Consider the following 21,752-nt stretch of genomic DNA (forward strand, 5'->3'; position numbering starts at 1 on the left):
TGAAACTGCTCTATGCAATAAATGGTAGACAGATGGGGAACACAAATTAACAGTACGATGGTTATGGAAAGTGTAAATAGCAGCAGTTGCGACAAAGGGTAAGAAGCAACAAGATGATCATATCCAAGTAATTTCAGTTTAATTTATGCCATATCTCCTACTGGGGTACTATGGGTGAGATTTCCAAAGGAGCCCAAGGCTGATGAGTCACTTAGACGCTTTAAAAAAATTTACCTAAAAGCTCATTTTCACTGGAAAAGGAGCCCTTTTTTCATTAAAAATGTGCAAAAATGGCACATTTTTCACCAAAATGGACCTGTTTTAGAGGTTTTTTTAAAGTAAAAACACCCCTATTTCTAGTAGTTTAGCTTATCCTTGTGAATATTTCACACACTTGAAGGGAAGCTTAGAGTTTCCATCCCAAAAAATTCATACATGTGTTAGTGACTAGAAACTACTCATTTCTGATTGCTTTATTATTCAAATCATGCACAGAGTCAGGGAGAAGGGGATTATACATCACATATTAGAGGGAACCTCAGTTTTCAAATCCTTAGATTGACATTAGAAATCATTTTGATCCTGCCTGGAGTTTGTTCTTAAATGAGGCACAGCTCTGGAACATGTGAAGGTCTCTGTGACGCATAGTGGGAATCTCCTAATGATCTTAGTTATTTTTATCCAAGTCTGACATCACATGTACTAATTTAACTAAGGAAACCCACTCCCGGATCCTCTAGTGAGGGAATGAGATTGTAGGGGTGAGCAGAGACCACAGAATAGAAGGAAAGAGAAAGAAAGAAAGAAAGAAGAGAAGAAATATACAAAAGCAACACAAGGGGACAAAACAGAAATATACAGTACCCATGAAAGACAGGAAAGAGAAACAAAGACAGGAAATAACCCAAGAAGAAACTGAAGAAAGAAAAAGCAGCTGAAGGAGAAAAAGGAACAATATAAACTAAAGGGCATTGACTAAATTTTCCTTTCTTTTTTCTTTCTCTTCTGTTTTTGGGAGCAACATGGGACAACATTTCACCAATGAGGAAGGGGAACAAACAGACATTGATGTGGCCGAGTTGCAGGAATGGTATAAGAAGTTTGTAGTGGAATGTCCCAGCGGGACTCTCTTCATGCATGAATTCAAACGCTTCTTTGGAGTCCAGGATAACCAAGAAGCAGCAGAGTATATTGAGACTATGTTCAAAGCTTTTGATAAGAATGGGGTAAGTGTCAAAAACCCGCAGTAGTGGTCTGGTTAAGTAGATCAATCACCAGTCTTCTTTTCCGTCGGAAATTTGGGAATTGTATTGGCTCACTGCGTCCTGTGGTTTGTTTTTTATTAAGTTTGAGACAAAGTTAGTGACAGATCTATCAGGGTTGAGCCCTGGTAGTCCAAGAAGGAGCTCTAGTTCCTCCCATGATGCAAGGATTAACTAAATGAAAACATCCTCTATAGTTCTGGTAGCTGAATCTAAACCATAGGTAGCAATTAAGGCCAACATTTTCTCACTCCGATGCCTAACTATGGATTTAGATGCTTAACTTTAGGCTCTCCCATGTTAGGCAATTTTCCCCAAAGAGCCTCAGACAGTAGAGCTGGCTAGGGAGATGAATGCCAAAAAGTTATCTTCCTCTCATGGTATAGAGGGAATTGTAGTGAATGAAGGTCTAGTGAGGTTCTGTATTCTGTGAAATGGAATGAGAGTCTTGTACTGACAGTGCCATGAATGCACAGACTGCAATCCTAGTTTTAGTGAAACATCTGCTGAGTGAAGCTGTTATGTGCAGGAAGTCATTTCACTTTGGGCCTACTCTAAAGTCCACCAAAGTCAATAGAAAGATTCCAACTGACTTAATTAGTCTTTGGATCAGGTCCTAAAAGCCCCATGGTATATAGTTAATATAGAACTAAAGCGAAGCTGGTGGGCCAAAATAACAGGACAAAGTGCTCTTTTTTTCAGTCACTCCGGAGCACCCCCTGGAGCTCACTGTTCAAGTATTGATCCAGTGCTGAGATGACTATTAGTGAGCCAGATTCTGCCACTCTTACGCATCCTGATTAGTACTTCACTCTGCAAGCAGCCCCCCTGATTTCACTGGCTCATTTTAATCCCACGGTAACTCATGATGATGATTGATGATTAATTAAGCACCAGAAATGTGCAAGCCACAAAAGAAGACAATCTCTATCCTGAAGAGTTACCATTTATCTCATTTCTGTTAACATTAATTATTTGTACTATCATGACAATATTTGGTCCTTATTAGTTTCCAATGCTCTGAAATGTCATCTCCACTGCTCTCATAGGAGCATTAATAATTCTCTGATATAATGTAAATAATTTTCATAGCTGCTGTTTCCATGGGCAGTGCAAGATAAGCCCCTAAGTAGTGACGACCGACACATCTTTTTAACATCAGCTATGTTATAAACAAGAAAAGCATTTTGGATTGGGAAAAGTGCTCTGTAAGAGCTAGGTATCATTATCATGTGCGCAAATAATGCTAAACAGGTGGAAGTTAAACAATATATTGATTTAAACCATTCAAGAAGTAAGAAGTGGCTTAAATAATTATAACATTCTGGGTCTGATTCTCTGTGTTTTCATTTACACCTTTGCAAAATGGGTGTGAAATGCTACCATTCCAGTTCAGGAACACTTTATGCCCACTGTGTACTAACTTTGTGTTGGTGAAAATGATGACAGAGGTCAAGGCAATGGAGAAATAGGCTCCTAATTCCAATCTGTTTTGCTAAATATTAACCTTATCAGTTAGTTAGATAGATAGGTAGATAGATTTTGTAAGGAGTTAAGCAGCCAGCTCCCACTGACATTAGAGGGAAGCTGAGTTCCCACAACTCTCCTAAGTTTCTTTGAAGACCCCAGCCATATTAGTTGTATGGTGGTGACCATTATTGCAAGTCATTGTAGGACAAAGAGGTGACGGACATCAGCCTTCCATTAGATATAGAGGGTCCCTATCCTGCTTCCATTGAAATCAGTAGGGTCAAGTCCAGAGAAAGGATAGCAGGGGAGGCCATGAAAGACTGACAAATCACATTTGGCTCAGAAATTAGGTTGCTGAAAAGAAGCTTCTACAAAACCTTAAGCCCAAGTACTGCAACTGCAGCCATGCCGGTGGGCACCTGTGTAACCCCATTGACTTTCAGGGCCTTGCTATTTACATGAGCTAAAAGGGGTGTTTTTCAATGCAGTTTAATCTCATTAAGATTGTTTCTTAAAGGTGTTAAACTGTGTCTAAATGGGCATTGGAACTGACTAAGTGTCTGTGCGGTTGCCTCTGCATTACTCTAATTTGAAATGATACAAATTCAGCAAAGATTGCATTTCCAAACAAACACAGGCCCTGTCTTGCAAATGACAGCACGTGAGTGCCCCATTTATGTGAATGGAGCTCCAACCAGGGGCAACTGGGGACCTGCACACTAACAGTTGCAGTATCAGGTCATAAAAGTCAGTTTTGCAGTGGGTGCACATACTGTACATACTTCCCATTAGCACGAGCAGGAGAGAAGCGCAGGCATGAATGGAATGAAAAAGGGGATATTTTTAACAACAATGTAATGATCATAATACTCACAAAATGTTAAGAGGGTGAATGTAAGGAAATCTTTCTGACATCATAGCCTGCAAAGTATAGATCTTTTGGTCTTCCCATAAAGCACAGACCCACCAAAACTGTTACGGAATAGCCATAATAAACTGGATGAACATGCTGGGCATTGGCAAGTGATTCCCACTGCCTCAAGAAGTGCACATTTTGGTAGGCTGTCTAAGTACTCTCCTGTGCATCTTCCAATATCCTGATCACTGGCCGTGAGCTGATGCGCCTGTAAATCTGGTATTACATAGCAGGGCCTCTCTGAGGGCAACCTGCCCTGAGGGGAGACAGTCCTCGGACTTAGTGGTAGGGAATCTGGGGCCAGATCCTCAGCTGGTGTAAACTGGCTTAAATCTATTGAAGTCAATGTAGCTGCAGCAATTTGCACCAGTTAAAGATCTAGACCCAGGTCTGTAGCTTTAGGTATTCATGAAAAGTCACTACGTTCTCCCTTTGAACCTCAGATCTCCATGCAGCAGCACATCAAGTTATAGACACCAGCTCACAAGTACCTTTGTAGACTGGATCATGGTTTATCTTTATATTGTTAAAAATCTTCTGTTGTTTGGAAATTCAGATTACTCTGGGCTGATATCAGTTTCAATCCAGCAGGGTCACAGAAGGTGAAATTCATCCCTGTGCAAAGGACTATATGGTACTAAGTTCCAGTTAAATCTCTCAAAGCAGAGCTTAAGTGGGGCTTAAGCAGGACTTATGCAAAGCATAGACTTTGGCTGGCCCTCTGCACAGGGGTGAATTTCATCCACTGTGAGCAATTCTAGAGCACACTAAAATAAATGCACATTTTAAACAGCGTTTTTTGTTCCTTATTAAAATAAATAGACCACAGCTTAAAAAATTCTGTATATACAAGACTTGACCTGATTTTTTCCTTGTATTTTCCCTTCTCACCTAGTTAAACATAGCAGTTGGGGAAGGCTCTGTTTTTTTTGTCTAAGACAGTGAACATATGAAACCTTCCGATCAGATTCAACAACGGATCCCACTTTGCACAATCAATCAATCAATTGGCTTGAAAGTGCACAGGATTCCTTAAAAAATGTAAGGAAGCAAATAAATAAATAAATAACCACATAATCAAGAGAATCACCTCAGCATATTTTTCATCCTTGTTTACACAATTGTATTGATCGGGTATGACTAAGTGTCCCTGTGGTTGCCTCTCTTGTGTCTACAGGATAACACCATTGATTTTCTGGAGTATGTGGCTGCTTTGAATCTTGTCCTACGAGGAAAATTGGAACACAAGCTGAAATGGACATTCAAAGTGTATGACAAGGATGGGAACGGCTGCATAGACAAACCTGAGCTCTTAGAAATAGTTGATGTAAGTAGGACTTCACTGTTACTAACATCTAGAGGAGCCAACTGAGACCAGGGGCCCATTATGCTAGGCACTATATATACATACAGTATAGTAAAGGCAGTCTCTTCCTCAAAGAGCTAACAAACTGAGTAGACAAGACAGACAAAGGATGTAAGTAAGAGTTATTATCCCCATGTTACAGATGGGGAAGGGAAGCACAGAGAAATTAAGTGATTTGCTCAAAGAAAGGGAGCCTGTGGCAAAGCCGGGAGGGAACCATCTTCTCTGCCCCAGTTCAATGCCTTAAGCCCAAGATCGAAATCTATCTACTCATTTGGGGTAAAATCACCCTAACAGGGAGGCTCTTTATGCCCCATACTATTCATGAGCCAAGGGATTAATGTCATTAAGCAAGACACCCTTCCCTGCTCAACATAATGACCTGTACTGTTCTCAAATGAGTTAGCAATTGCAGAAATAATTCAGGATAATGATGAAGCCCTAAGTGAGAATGGCCAGCCTTAGTGACAGGGACTACCACATCCTTTGTGCAATGGCCTGGTGGGAACCACTGGGGCAGGCCAGGGAATAAGTTCCATGATCTGCAAATATATGGATCAGCTGACAACAGACCGTGCATAAGAGGCAAAGGAAGGCAGGAGGCAGGCCCAGTTGCCAGGGAGGACCTGTCCCTGTAACCACCAGTGAATTCCTCATACAACAACACATATGCTGGCTGGTGTGAAAGGGGTGAATTTCACCCCCATATTATTTATGAGTCTGGATCAAGGTTTCCTGCTTGAATAGTGTGCAGTAAGGGGAGAGACACAAGTTAGTGGTAATACTGGGCAGAATGATCCTTGCTGATCCACACTGTGAATTTCTGTTATTTATTCTGCAATTGCTGTTCATACGTACACAGCTGTTGAGGGAGAGCTTGTGGTCTAGAGGTTTAGGGTGAAGGGATTGAGCGCCAGGACTCACACGTTCTAGTTCTTGTGTGACCTTGGACAAAACTCTCGATCTCTGTGCTGCGGTTACCTGATCTGGGTATCATTATATTTACCTACTTCACAGGGATATTTGTGAGACCTAATTAGTGATTATAAACCCCTTTGAGATTCTCTGAAAAGACAGTGTATCAAAAAAGCTGTTCAAAGAAAGGGAAACTTTCTGCAAAAAAAAAAATCCCTTTGTTTTGTTGAAAAGTCAAAATTTGGAAAAATTTGACCAGCTCTAATTTACTGATGTCATTGTCACATGTGAAATGAGTATGGAATAAATAATGATCAGGGTGAGGGAGAAGGGTGAATTTTATTCTCTGGTTCTAATTGGAGAGGATGAATTGCTGGGATTAGGCTCATAACTAGAATCAGGTGAATGCTGCAAAAACAGCATTAATATCCATTAGAATCCCCATCAGTGTTCGGTTTGATGAGGTCCCTTTGATGAACATTTGCTTGAATGAGCTTTGTACACACAAGTGGTTGGAAAAAAGGCTGTTTTTTCGTACGTGAGCCAGGTTGCTTGTGCATGAAACAAGGATATTCACTATGCCTTATTCAGTCTTCTCCTGTTTAAAAGTTTTCAGTTACCCAGTCAGGGATCAGAAACATACGATGTGACATAAGTGATCAGTCAGACATCATGAATAAAAAAATAGCAAATAGTCACAGTCCCCAGTTCATGGATACCCTGTAGGCTGAAAATGTATCAGCTGAAATCTTAGAAAAATCTTTATGAATAATGAATATGTTCAGAGAAATCAGAAAGGACTAGCTCTTCTTGGCACAGGTTCTCTTTGACAAGGCAGGATCAGCTTTCCTTTGAAAGAATTAAGGTTGCATATCTCTGTCTGTCTCTGTCTCTCTCTCTCTCTCTTTTCATTGTGGTACCTGAGCACTTAAACTCTTCCCAATTCTTAGAGCCCTGCAAATCTGTGGAAATCTGCTTTATATCCACAGATATCCACATCCGCAAATGCGGATATCCGTAGGCCATGTTTGCGGATTGTGGATCGGATGCCGATACAAATTTTGTATCTGCGCAATTCTCTCCTAACCAACAAGGGAAATACTTAGTAGTCACAGAGGGGATTATAATTAGCCAGTATCTTCTTCACTAAAACCAATTGACCCCTCTTTTTGGATAGATCATGGGCAGCAGATGTGGTAAGGATCCTTTGACCAGCACCATCAGGGAGGACAGCCCTAATGAAGTTTAGCCATAGTTTTAAGGTCAACGGGGAATCAGGCATGGCTGTGTCATGCCTTCACCAATCTCCAGGCTGGCAAGATGCCAGCCAAACACTTCAGCCTTATGAACACAATTGGTGCTGAAGAGGCATTTGTCCCAAGGGCAGCTGGGATGGAGGGGTGAATAGAAAAGACCTGTCTGATTCTAGTGACAGAAAACAGAATAGACCACTCTGTGCTTTCAACTACACCACTCCAAATCTTGAGTAATACCACTGACTCCAATTTGGACCAGATATTTTAACATACTAGTGTATCTGCTCTTAGACTGAAATTGTATTAGGAACCTGTCTGGTACATCTATTTGGGATCTGCTTGGATGAAAGGTGCTACATAAATGCACGGTCATTATTATTACTGGGTTTTTGCATTTTAGACATGTTTACAGACTAAAATGCTTCTAGGGGTTTGCATGCAAGGATCTGTTCCTGCTCCCATTGAATTCAGTGGCAAAAACTTCCATGAGAGCAGAATTGGACCCAGAAGAGGAAACAATCCTGAGGATTTAGATTAATTAATTAACCAATAATAACATTTATTCTTACTTTCACTTAATTATTATTATTATTTCCATTCCCCCTCTTTTTCTTTCTATTAGCAGAGAATTTTTTTCTGCAGCTGGAGAGCGACAGCAGGGCCAGAAGTAGCACAGTGACTGCCAAAGTTGGCCCCTATATCAGCAACTACCTACACCCCAAATATATTAGTAATAATACTAATAATGAGATGTGAACGAGCAGTCTAAGCACAGATCTGGGAGGCATGGATAGATGCACTAGGGTTCTTTCCCTAGCCACTGACATGCTATGAATTTTCCCATTTGTAAAATGGGGACAATAATACTTGCTTACCTAGCTTGCAGGGGAGTTTTGAGGTTTGATTAATGTTTGTGATAGACACAGACAGACAGCATGTTCAACGTGCTAAATGTCATCATTAATAACTCTCTTTCTTTGCCGTTTGGTGCTTGCCAGCCCTGTTTACTCACAAGCTTCGTTTCTTCCAGTCTATTTACAGGCTGAAGAAAGTGTGTCGGTCGGAAATGGAAGAGAGGACTCCACTGCTCTCCCCCGAGGAAGTCGTGGACAGGATATTTCAGTTAGTGGATGAGAATGGGGACGGTAAGAAATTTACAGCTCAGGTTGGATTCATGCCTTGTGAACAAACACCTCTGCTGGCTAGACCAATTTACTTTTAGCAGTGTAGTGTCCTGCTGCCTCCTCACGGCTGCAGCCTTTCCCCGCCACAGGGAAAGACTCCAGTAGAGGGTCAGCCTTTCCCCCGCTGTCTTCCCTTTGCCAGAGCCTTTAACTGACATGTGTAGCTACACACCCCAGTGTGGAGACGATGTGCTTTTCACTGTGGCATGTAGTTGCATGTCCCTTAAATGCCACTACCGGTGGTGTTTAGTGTAGACATAGCCAGAGTGTAGACACAGCCTATGCTGACTGAAGGAACACCACCTCCCTGCGTGAGGTGTAGCTAGACTAACAGAAGCATTCTTCCATCTTCCTAGCTGTGTCTACACTGGGGGTTAGGTCAACACAGCTATGTCAACCTAAATGTTAAGTGTAAACCAGGCCTTTCTGTCACACTCTATCAATCTCTATCTTCCCCATTTCTTCTACAGGGCAATTGTCCCTTGATGAGTTCATTGATGGTGCACGGAAAGACAAGTGGGTGATGAAGATGTTACAAATGGACGTAAACCCTGGAGGGTGGATCGTGGAACAGAGAAGGAAAAGTGCTTTGTTTTAATTGACTTCACTGTGATTATGATATGAATGAAAATGTGTGATGCCGGGTGCACCGGTGGCTATTTCATTTTGAGGGTGAAATCACCAGATGGCAATCGCCTGTCACTCTTAATACAATCTCAGCATCCAAATGAAAACTTCAGATGGCTTGAGAAACCATCTTTCCATATGTCACACCTGTTTGCTGAATATAGCATGGAGACCATTGCTGGCAAGCCACTGTAGGGAATAGGCCTCTTTGTGTACAACCCTGCTTGTCAGGTTCCTGGTTGCACCCAAAGGAACTAACGTCTGATAGTATCCTGCCACGGCTGGTATTCTGAGCAGTGTTTGTTATTGAGACTGCCCCAGAGGATTGGGAAAGGAGTGTTCCTGGTGCAGTGGAATTGCTTTCGTTGTAGATCAGTGTGTCTGTCAATATCATCAATGCCTGCAGAGAGATGAAAATATTGGAAAACAACTCCAAAAATAAGTGCTTTGATAACAGACTTTGAGCACTCAAGAAGTCTGTTATGATGCCTAATATGTGTGTGAATGAAAGGTGGATGTATTTCATAGACTACAATAAGCTCTTTGGGACAGGGACTGTCTTTTTGTTCTGTGTCTATACAGCACCTACCACCAGGAGGTCCTAGTCTGTGGCTGGGGTGCCTAGGCTCTCCGGTAATACAAACTACTACTCATTGTAATAAGTGCATTGCTGCTAAACTAAAATCATTAGACATCAATGTATCAGCATCACAAATGCAAATTACATTCCAGCCCGTGAGACAATGTTATGTTCTGAATTTCTGTGCTGGTAGCCAAAACTGTATGTATACAGAGCACAGGAAAATATACCGTAGAGAACAATAGTATACTGGCTGGGCAGATGGAGTACAGGCCTTTTCCGTCTCTCGTTTCTATCTGCCAAATCCTACTCCCTGCATCGAGCCAAAGGGTCTTGGTTGTGGTAGGTTCTGTGTGAAAATAAAATCTCCAGATCATGGAGTAGCAGTAGAAAGTGCAGTACTCCTTTTACTGCAGGCTTTAGATGCTGGGGTGACATAATTAGAGGTCCACTTCTTTTTGAGCCTCTGTTTTCTTATCGAGTCATTGCAGTCAGGCAGATGTCTCCACATTGTGGATCTATTCTGAACTCATTCACCTTGCAGACCTTTCGCTGCCATTGAGAGGTGGTTTGGGTCTGGAATGAGTGGCTATGGGAGGGCAGAATTTTGCTCATTCGTTTTCACATGAACAAGAGCACCAGCATTTGTTTGTAATGAGTGCTGGTAGAATGGAACAAAAACGATCTATGACTATCCTAAGGGATAAGCGTGGTGTGAGTTTACTCCAGAGTTACTAAGCCAGTTGTACACCACAAATAGTGAATAGCTGATAGAGAAAATAATTTTTAGGCATCCTCTAGCCTGAGATTTGTTATACTTACAAATAACAACCATCTCTGAAGAGTGCAGGTTGGATAATGGACAAGAAAAAAGGGACAAATGTATCAAATAGTTGATTTGCAATCAAAAAATTAAACCAGAAAAAAATATGACTGAATATACTAGACCTGTATTTTTTCCCTTTGAAGCAGTAGGTCTAATCATATCTATGGGAGATTTGCAATCACTTTTCATTTTTCTGTGGCCTTTTACTGTAATGTCCTTGCTTCTCATTAGTTCACTGTTTTGTTCTTTTATGGCTTTATTGGTTTTTTAAATGTAGGGAAATAGGGGGAAAACAGAATAAGATTCATATTGTGCTGAAGCTCATGTTTAAAACATGAATCCATACATGTTCAACTTTATAAGAGTGTGTTCCAGTTATTTCCATAACACAGAAAAGAGGTGGTGTTTTTCATTTCTAAGTAAAAGCTATACTTTGGGTTATACAGTGGCTGCTCTGAAAACATCATTCTAGTTTCAGAGTTATTCCCAATTCCAGAGATATTCCCTACACTTAAAATGAAGAATACCACTGCAGCCTATGGATTAGTTGTAAACATTCTCTAAATCCCAGCTCTATTGACTTCAGTTCTGCGATGCTGAGTTATACCAGCTGGGGATCTTCCCCATAAAGCAGGGTTAGAGATGATCAGCGAAATTCAGAAGAGACACGGAGAATGGCCTAAATTATATGTCCTTAGACTCCTTCCACTTATATAGCTCTATTCATACCCAGTCTACTGATAGATGTTCCATGGAGCCCGATTCTCCACTGCCTTGCGCCTTGTGTAGTCATTTACTCAAGACCAGATTTTGAACTCTCACAGGTTTCATGCGCATATAACTGCTTGACTTAATTGGTGTTAGTCCTGCTTTACCCTGGTGTAAGGGCCTGATCCAAAGCTCATTGAAATCAATCCAGAATTTACACCTTCATAGTAGGAAATTCCAGATTCTAAACCAGCCTAACACAACTTGACAAATTTCATTTTCTTTTCAGGTTTACATGTGGCTGATATTTTAGTTTCTCATTACATAGTAGAAGCTTCCGTATACCAGTCAGCCAATCAGATTGTGGAGAAAGAAAGATGGTTGAAATCCCCCATCCCCATTCAAATAACTTGTATGCTGGTGGGCTATTACAGTGAGAGCTTGTATAGAATCATTGTTAGAGTTTTGTAACATTTGAATTGAATAAATAATATTTATTTATTAAAATCGTGTGTTTTCTTTCTATGTTCTACCTTTTCTCATTTCCCTTCAGATTGACGTGGTGGCCTATGAGGTATAAGGCAGAGCAATGGGGTGAAATTAGCAAGATGAGTCTCAGGAGCAACCTTCTGTCTAAGAGAAATCTTTTAGGGTATGAAATAATGACCTTGGGAAGGGGTGGGGCTTACATTCAGGGCCGGCTCTACCTTTTTTGCCGCCCCAAGCGGCGAAGCAAAGCAAAAAAAAAAAAAAAAAGCTGCCGCCAAAGAAGAAAAAAAGAAAAAGTTGCCGCCGAAGTGCCGCCGAAAAAGTGAGGGGGAAAAAAAGTCGGAGTGCCACCGAAGAAGGGGGGGGGGGAAAGTCGGAGTGCCGCCCCTTTAGATTTGCCGCCCCAGGCACCTGCTTCCTTAGCTGGTGCCTAGAGCTGGCCCTGTTTACATTGCTTGGGTCTTCTATTACCGAACAGGATTAGGCAGAAAAAATATTCAGTAGGGGTTGACCCTGCAATTACACGGAGATGGGCTAGTGACTTAACAGGTCTCTTCCACTGTAGCTAATAGGATGGCCATGATATAAGTATTTCTCTTCCAGATTGGATTTGATATAGCAGCCCTCACAAAATCATGCACCATGAGAGATGCAGATGTGACGGCCACCATCTTGGGCATTGAACCAGCAAACTCAGCTGGAGCTCTATAGCTGTACCTCTGTGGAGCAGGTACAGAGAAGGGCCACATAACACATGCTCACCAGTGGGCTACACAAGGACCTGTGACACAGAATTATTGAAGATGACAGTGGCAGTTTCTCCAACAGCAGCAACATATATAAAGAGCCAGATTTCTTGCTGAGATCAGGCCAGACAGCAGGGGATTAACTCCCAGGTGAAACCAGGAGGCAAACCCAGTTCAGCCAGAAGGCAGGCCTCAGATGACTCTCCCTGCTGCCCATAGCACTTGGTCTTATTTAGTTGGTCATTGTTTGTCAAAGGTAAAGGCTATGTATTTTTAGGTAGCTGACCACTGTCCTTTGTGAAGGGACTAACCCAAAAGCAGCAAACTCATATGGCAGAAGCAAAGGCCCACCGTTAAATCATTGACTTAATCAGATGAATGAGCTCAGGATTGTGGCTGTATTAGTTATGAAGGTATACACCACAGTCAGATTCAAGTAAGTATATTTTACTGACTGAATAAGTGGAGCATGTGCATTCACTAGGAACAGTAGGATCCCACTCAAATGAAGGCACAAGGTAGCAGATCCAAAATCAAGGTCAAATATAGAATATCAGGGTTGGAAGGGACCTCAGGAGGTCACCTAGTCCAACCCTCTGCTCAAAGCAGGACTAATCCCCAGACAGATTTTCACCCCAGGTCCCTAAATGGCCCCCTCAAGGATTGAGCTCACAACCCTAGGTTTAGTAGGCTAATGCTCAAACCACTGAGCTATCCCTCCCCCTATCACTCTCAAGGAAGCAGGTGCCACTCCACTGAGCTCAGTGGAATTACACTGATTCATTCTAGGGTTGTATTTGGCCACTAGTGTTTACAAATCTTACTGGTGTTTTTTTTTTTTTTAAATTAATGTCCTTTAAACTAACTTTGCTACCACAATAGTGAAATGATTTTTAATGGGGTGATGGAAACAGCTGTGTGGCAGGCACTGTTGCATGTGTGACCAAATGTTGGTTTCTGCAATTTACAGCCAGTGGGTTGGTAGGTGGGCTATTTTAATTAGATGGCTCCTCTTATCAAATTACAAAACACGGAGTGCTGTGTATTATTCCTTCGGTAACTTCTGGTGCGAGGCCTTTGCTAAGAATGGCAGCTGAGGACAAGGGGAAGAAGTGCTGGTTAGACTTTTAAAAAGTCCCTAAATGTAAATTCTGGATAAAAAAAAAAAAAGAAATAATGGAGCCAATTTTCCACTGGTATAAATCTGGCATAATGTAGTGAGAAATCAGCCCCAATCTCTCTCTCCCTCTCTCTCTGTGTCATCAATGGCATTGTCATTTTCTGTCAAAAATATTATACTGGAACTGTAGTCCCCCTGCTAAGTCTATAAGCACTAAATGCTTTGATCTCCTCTCAAACTCAATTTGACCTCTGTGTTGGCTCTTGCTGTCAGCTACTGTATTAATCCATTTTCCAGACTTACTGCCTAGCTGAAATTGGATTTGCCTGATCCGATTTCTCATTGGCCTAAATTGGGAAATTGGAGGATGGGTATTGAGGCTTGCTAAAGACAAATACCATCTGATTCTCTGAGCTGATCAGCGTTTGCTCCCATTCTTGATGTTCACCAAAGTTAGTCAGACCTGAAGGTGGAATAATGAGGTTAGAAAGCTGAAGTTTTTGCTGCTGCAGAGATAGGCTGTGTGGGAGATGCGACAGAGAACAGTAGCCGGGAAGAGTTACCTTGCTCTGACGTACTCTGCATAGATAGATTTTCCAGGAACATTACTGAGCATTGTTCAGGAATTGTCTCTGCTTTGAAAGAGAGATGGGCCCCAACACAACCCCTGATTCAGGATCAGATCCAGATCTTTAGAGGGCTTGGTTCTGCACAGTGCAGAGGTTCAGGTCCTCAACTAGTGTAAACTGTCAATGAAAATCAATGAAGCTATGACAGTTTACCCCACACTGAGGATTTGCCTCCAGTTGCAGATTGCTGTGCGTATTAGCAAGATGAGGGAACCCAGTTCTGCATTAATGAATGCACTGCCGGATGGGCACAATATGATCCCTGCCTGGAAGCAAGCATGAGACTTGAGCAGAAAGCAAACTGTTACTAGGGCTAGGACTGCATGTAAGTCCATGTCTATTCTGACTCGCCCATTCTCTGTCCACAGGCCCACAGTCTTGAGAGGTAAGAAGTGAGCACAGTAGGGGCCAGAGATTCAGTCCTGCTCTGAGGCAGGGACAACTCTAGGCACCAGCAAAGCAAGCACGTGCTTGGGGCAGCCCATTTGCAGGGGCGCCAGGGATCCAGCATGGGAGCTGAGAACCAACAGGGGGCCCTGGGAGCTGTAGTTAGCTCCCTGCCTATAGAGCCAGCCCTGGAGCAGGGAAAGAACTACATTTTCCCAGCATTCCCTTGGCCACTACCAACAGGAAAGAGGGGGAGGGAGTGAGGAAGCTGAGACCTCATGCTGCAGCCTGCTATGAATGGAGAGCTGCACTCTGAAGGGCAGGGATACCATATTTTAACATTAAAAAAATAGGACACTCCACGGGGAGGGAGGGTGGCCCCACCCTGCCACCATCCACTCCCTCCGACTGCCCCCCACAGAAACCCCAACCCATCCAACCCCCCTGTCCCCTGATCATCCCCTCCTGGGACCCCTGCCCCAACAGGACCCACCCCCTATCTAAGCCCCACTGGTCCTTGTCCCCTGATTGCCCCCTCCCAGGACCCCACCCCCTATCTAAGCCTCCCTTCTCCTTGTCCCCAACAACTTCCCCCCTAGGACCTCACCCCCTACCTGTCCCCTGACAAACCCCTGGGACTCCCATGCCTATCCAACTGCTGCCTGTCTCCTGAGTGCCCCCCGAACCCCTGACCCATCTAACCCCCCCTTCTCTCTGTCCCTTGACTGCCCCCCCGGAACCCCCTACCCCTTCTCCAACCCCCCAGCCCCCTTACCGTGCCACTCAGACCAGCGTGTCTGGCTTCGCGCAGCGCCAGACACGCTGCTGCATACATGCTGCCGTGCTCCCCTGTGGAGCCACAGCCCCCCCAGTACCTGCCTTCCAGATTTGAACACCTCAAAATTCAGGAGTGCTCAAGCTCAGTTTGGGCAGCTGTCACTTCATTTCTCCCAAATCAAATATACTGATCCACTGTAACTTGCTGTAGAAAAAGTAGGATAAAATTGAGCAAGAAATGCTTCCCAGTGGTTATTAGGACTGGAATTGCTATTTTCAACAGCCATTGCCTTTTGTTTTTTTGTTTGTTTAAAAGGAAGACAGTGATATTGCATTGGCAAATTCCCCATAGAAAGAAAGAGTGGAACAAAAGAATAATAAAGGCACCTCAACTTTTCTTCATTTATGTAGGACAGTCTTATAATATGCATCCAGATATCCTCCAATCACACAAGCTGAAAATTGTTCCACTTTACTGCAGTTCTGTAACCATATGGGAACCAATCCTGTCTGTGTTCTGTGCACATCCAAAATTCCTGCTGAATGACCCGCCATGGGAGCGAGTTACCAGTGACCCAGGGCTGCGGCGGAAGGAGGGTGCAGGGTGGGGGGGGAGAGCCCAGGGCTGGGGCGGCAGGAGGTGTGTGTGGGGGGCAATGGTGGGGGAGTAGGGGGGAGCCCAGGGCTGGGGCGGCAGAGGGGTGCGGGTCGGGGGGGGAGAGCCCAGGGCAGGGGGTGCGGGTGGTGGGGGAGAGCCCAGGGTTGGGGCGGCAGGGGGGTGCGGCGAGGAGCCCAGGGCTGGGAAGGGGGGCAGCCAAAATTTTTTTTGCTTGGGGCAGCAAAAAACCTAGAGCCGGCCCTGCTCTGAGGGGAGGACTATGTCAAGGTCTTAACCTCACTTACACCCACATGTATCCTCCACTCACAAATATCCTGTTGCAACACTGGTGGGTAGCCTGCTGTGCACCATGGAAAATCCCTGTGCTTCCAGCTCTGTAATTTTTTTTTGTAAGTCTCAGGATATTTGATCTTTTTCTTAAAACCCTGTAATAATGTGAGAACCTCAGCTTTCATTTTTAAAAAATGTAAGTTTCTAGCCCTCATAACTGTGGAGAAAATCTGGAAAATATGAAGCAGGTTCACCTGAAAGGCTCAGAATCCAGCAGGGAAATAAAAAGCCCTCAAAATATATATATATATATATTTTTAAATTAATAATATTTAAGCCAATTTCATGACATTTTAGGCCCTGACTCATGATGTTGGAACGTGTGGGGTTGGCAATACTGTAATCAAGCGCCTACACATAGCGAAGTGGTAATAGAAAGAGAAACTATTCAATCTGTTTTATGTCAGTTTCTGTCTTCTGTATCACCATAAAGTAACCGGGTGTAAAAGGAGGCATGTTTGCAGCTTGAGTGCATTGAACCTTTATTTATTTATTCTGGATTCCTTTTGCAATTGTTCTTCACTCTTCTGCAGCACTAAACAATGGAAGCAGCGGTACAAATGAAGCAAGGACTCCTTGCTTAATCTCCTTCCTGCTCTCCTGGGTGGGGTCTCTCAGTACTTTCAGTGTGGCTATAATTGACTCAAGTCCCCTTGCCAGAATTATGAAAGTGATGTAAATTAGACAGGGGGGAGGTGGAAGGAAACAGATTCTGATCTCCAGTGTTACCCAGATTCACATTCAATGAGAGAGAGATTACTTTCTTGATTTCAAAGGATGCAAAATGTATTTGTTATCATTTTTTAAAAGGCTGAGAGAAAATGGGAGAAGGCGGTGAGGATTCAGCCAAGAAAGAGTTATTCCCAGTTTCCTGTATGAAGAGCCAAAACAACTAATGAATCTATTCCTATATGACAGATGTGCTCCATAAATGTAAAATAACATTATTACTTTAAGGATTAAAAGTTGCTTTGTTTGCAATCAGCACACTTTTGCAATGTGGTTCTATCGCCTAGATAGCTCAAGTGGTGATACATAATCCATATGACCTCACAGCATGTGTGGGGGGTAGCTTTGGAAAGGTTTCAGCAGCAGGCAATTCAAGTGATCCTGACAGCCGTCAGATGGTGGCATGATTGCTCTACTGTAGGAATCCACTACTGCGGGAAACACATTATTATTTGAAATACGGTAGCATATAGGGGTCCTAGCTGAGATCTATGCCCAGAATGTTCAAACACATTGTAAGAGACAGCCATTGCTGTGAAGAGCTTTATAATTGAAATAGTGAGGACAGACAAAGGGTGGGAAAAAGGGGATATTATCCCCAATTTATAGATGGGGAACTGAGGCCCCTAACTCCCATTGAAATAAGCACCTAGGCACATTTGAAAAGCCCACTAGGCACGTATCTGCATCTTTAGGTGCCTAAATACCTTTAAAATCTAGCCCTACGGAACTTGCCCTGGGTCATAGTGAACAGGTAGAGAATTGAACTGAGATCCAGTAAGCCCCAGTCCACTGGCTCATATGTTTTGCCCACCACTCTGACCAGTTTGTATTTTATTAATTTGTTCTTATTAAGCTAATTGTTGGAAGGAAGCTTCTCTAGTGCTCATAAGCGACTGGGGTTACAGCATCAGCTGGTCTACCAGAAATGCTAATAAAACATAAATTAATAGTAAGTAAACAAAGACAGCTGGCACCTGAACAATCCTGAGGTGGTTGCTGCCATTTTGCTGTTTATTAAATTATTCATGAGCTGGGGCAAAGAGATTCTCAGGGTTGTTTTTCTTTCTTTTTAATTTGCTGTCAGAGACTTTGGAAAGCAGCATCTGCGGCAAGGAGGGGAGGGTTTGATAGAAAACACATCTACTCTCAGGTTCACCCAGCCAGTTTTTTTGCATTAGCCTTTAGGACAGCTTAGCCTTTAGAAGTTTCTGATTAAACAGAACTTGGGCCTGTCAAGGTTTTTATAGGAAACACTGCAGCTTCCTTCACAATTGAGAGTATGGAGGAAATAAAGGTCAATTTTCAAATGCATATGGGGGTGAATTTCATCCTTGGGTGGAGGCCCGGCACAAGGTCCATGCAGCACTTAAGTCCAGCATAAATTCTATTTTGAGGGTTTAAGTGATCCATAAATCTTTTACGGGTCCCCTGCCCCACAGCAAATTTCACCCGCAGAGCTCATATGGGAATGTATATGCTAAAGAAATAGATCATCCAGCATCTTACAATAAAGCAAAATTCTGCTCTCAATTACGCCTGTATAAAGGCTGTGTCACTGGGTGAACTGTCTTTTTACCAGAGTTCTGAGTTCAGCCTCACCTGTGACTACTTCACCTCAGTCCAATGACCATGTGATGGGCGCATGTGATTAGGAACCAGGCCTGCTGGAGCATATAAATGCAACCTAAGACTAGTCAGAGGAAAGATGTAAAGGAGTAGTAAGGTTGTGTGAACTGTTTCATGCAGAGAAAACAGGTGGGAGATGCTCTTTAGTTCCCAGGCAGAAGGCTTGCAAAGAGCAGCAGCCAGCTAGGAAGCCTCAGCAGAGACAGGGCTAGGAATCCTGTACCAAAGGCTGCTAGCCAGTAGGAGAGTGGGTGGAAAACTTGAGCTGTCTTGAGCTTTGTATAAGTCGGACTCCAGAAACAGAGGGTTACTAGGAAAATGCCTGCAGGGTGAAAGTTTATTAACTGTAGCGGAAGGGAAACTGAGGAATAGGAGCACCTGAAGCCAGACTGGGTGAGCCCTTCTGAAGCCAGAACAACATCAGTACAGTCAGCTAGCCCTGAAGTTACATGGGAGTCAGTGAATGTAGGAGCAGAATCTGGCCCATCTTGAGTCTGAAAACCCCAGGCCTCTCTTCTCGGGTACCATTTTAAGCTGTAGTGTAGCTCTCATTCCCTGAATGGAATTGCTTTTGATGTGTACCAGGGAATTAATATATCCTGCTAGGAATAGAAACATTAAAAAATAAAATAAAAATCCACAAGTGAAATAATTTTATAAAATACCATCTTTACTTTGTTCTTTAATTACACTATAGAATCAGAAGTATAAAACTTAACAGGTAAAATGCAGCCAAATGCACACAAAAACCAGAAAACTGCTTATACCTCAGAAACAGCCAGTGCTAAATAACAAGACATTGAATGTGGGGGGAAATAATTGCTTCCAGTGTGCAGTGCTGCCTAGTCACTTGTGCGTTAGTTGCTGCTGTGGGATGAAGAAACTCTCGGCCCCGTGAGCACATAACAGAGAGATGAGCAGATGATGAATGGCCAGCCCTACTCAGCTGCTGCGGAGGAGGGTCTGGTTAACCATTAATTACCAACTTTTCCTATGTGTATGGTGGATACTGGGGGCAGCCAAGATGTTACATCTGTCCTGGCAATAGAGGCAGAGAGAGGTCATTGCATTAGGTAATTAGCACACCATTGCGCTCCCCAGGTCTCTTTCTGAAAAAGTGGGAAATGGTTTCTAAGAAGGGCAGGGACTCAACCTTACAGGGAAAGATGTTTGGTTCTACTCATTGCCTGAATGCCCTAGTGTTTGGAAGGAGCTCGCAGTTTGAACATTGTATTTGGCCCATCTCTAGCCATGGATTCCTTTGAACTGGACCTAGACATTCCACTACCATTGTAGGTTCCCTTGTTTTGACCCTTTGACCTTCATACCTGTCTTTGTTATATTTTCTGATGCCCACTGTAATTATTTGAGTTCCCGGGCTCAGTGCATCCTCCCCACAGGCTAGGGGAGGGTCCTTAACTTGCACCTGCCCACCTCCCCAGAACCCAATAGGCCCATTGTATGAAAAATGTGCTATTGCTAAAAGGTATAATGGAAAATGAAATAGTGTACCCACCAGCCCACAGATTAGTGACCAACATTCCTCCAGCACGAATTTATCCATGGAGGTGGCTAATCTCTGGGTTGGAAAAGGAAATTATAAAAGCAAATCCTACTTAAAGTGTTAAACTAGGTCACTTTCCATTTCCCATTGGACCTTTCGTTTGGTACCTGAACCTGTGTGGGTAACTAGTAGACTGGGCTCCATATAAAAGTGAGATGATTTGTTCTGTCGAAGAATAACAGAACTCTGTTATTCTCCGACAGTTCCATTCTGATTCCCCAACAAACAAGTCACGGCAGTTTGACAGTAGCAAGAGTAAACATGCCTGTGCTATAAAGAAGCAGGAAGGCAAGAAGAAGCCTTGAAATAAAGTTTTAACCCAGCCCCACTACCAAGCCTTCCACAGTTGTAGCTTGCAAAGAGACAGAACTGGTGTGGTCTGGTTTTCAGAGGTGTTGAACACCCGCAGCTCCCACTGATTTCAAAGCACTCTAACCCCTGTTTGCTTATTCCCAGAGCTCAGGCACCTGCACTGTGAAGTGGAAGGGTCTTCTGGCTACTGGTGTGCAAAGAGGCACACCAATGGGTCTCACCTCACTCACAAATTTCTATATTCAGCCTTGCCACAAGAAGCAGTAATGAGAAAAAAGGCTTGGCCAGGCCACGTGTGCAAAGATCCACACAGCATCTGGAGACTAGAGGACAGATTTTCAGTCTTCACAAATCATTTTCTTTTTGTGCCAACAATGTTTTTTTCCCCTTTTCTACAGGTGTGTATTTGCCAAACATTATGCTATACCCTTGTTGGGGCTTAGCTGCATATTCTCTAGAGATGTTATATTCCTCTGGATTTTCCCCCCTCCAAACTTGTTATAAGAAGCATTAATGAGGTCAAAATGTATGAAAACTCTTTCCCCTGCCTATAAAAGTGATTCTGACAGCTATCCAAATCCTACATTAGCTGGACCAATTAGTACTGTAAATCCAGAATAACTGAAACCAAAAATTTGGCTCATTGGGATCAATAGCTAACTAGAAAAGTATTCCAAAGACCAAAGAGTGGACACTCTACATTGTTCTTTCTGTACAGATGAGACATGCAAGAATATTTCTGCAGACACATGACAAGACATTACCTTTCAAGTCACTGCCATTGCTGCCCTTTCAAATTCCTTCATGGAGAAACAGGGCCATGCAGATGTGTGTTTGAATAGTTCAGACATGAGTAAAAAGGCACATTTATGTTTTTAACATTTTAAAGGAAAGAAAAAAAGTCAACACTCTTTTTTTTTCTAGCTCATGTTGGTTTTTTTAACCTTCCATTGCCTTTAGTTTAAAGATAGCCTCAAACCAAAGGATGAGTGACATAACCATTGACTTCTTCTGCTTACTTGCAAGCACCAGAGCTGCTACCAAAGGGCAGCTGTCTCAAAATATATATGGAAGGAAAAGATCCAGATCATTTCTCCAGCTGTTCTGGAATTCCCGCTTTCAGGAAGTTATAGTGGGTCAAAGAAAAGAGATTAGACTGGACACTCTTAGGCCTGGTCTACACTAACCCCCAAATTCGAACTAAGGTACGCAACTTCAGCTACGTGAATAACGTAGCTGAAGTCGACATACCTTAGTTCGAACTTACCGCGGTTCAGACGCGGTCCACACGCGGCAGGCAGGCTCCCCGTC

At 43.1% G+C, this 21,752-nt stretch overlaps 1 protein-coding gene across 1 annotated transcript; it reads left to right on the forward strand.

Annotated features, from left to right (window-relative positions):
* Nucleotides 1–1,022: 1,022 nt before the first annotated feature.
* On the forward strand, nucleotides 1,023–8,967 carry GUCA1B (guanylate cyclase activator 1B). Its single transcript, XM_065403646.1, has 4 exons — nucleotides 1,023–1,226; nucleotides 4,826–4,975; nucleotides 8,216–8,330; nucleotides 8,840–8,967. The coding sequence occupies exons 1-4, from the start codon at nucleotides 1,023–1,025 to the stop codon at nucleotides 8,965–8,967; spliced, it is 597 nt and encodes a 198-aa protein (XP_065259718.1).
* Nucleotides 8,968–21,752: the final 12,785 nt, after the last annotated feature.

Source organism: Emys orbicularis, chromosome 4 (genome assembly GCF_028017835.1).
Source record: "Emys orbicularis isolate rEmyOrb1 chromosome 4, rEmyOrb1.hap1, whole genome shotgun sequence".
In the NCBI taxonomy this organism is placed as follows: Eukaryota; Metazoa; Chordata; order Testudines; family Emydidae; genus Emys; species Emys orbicularis.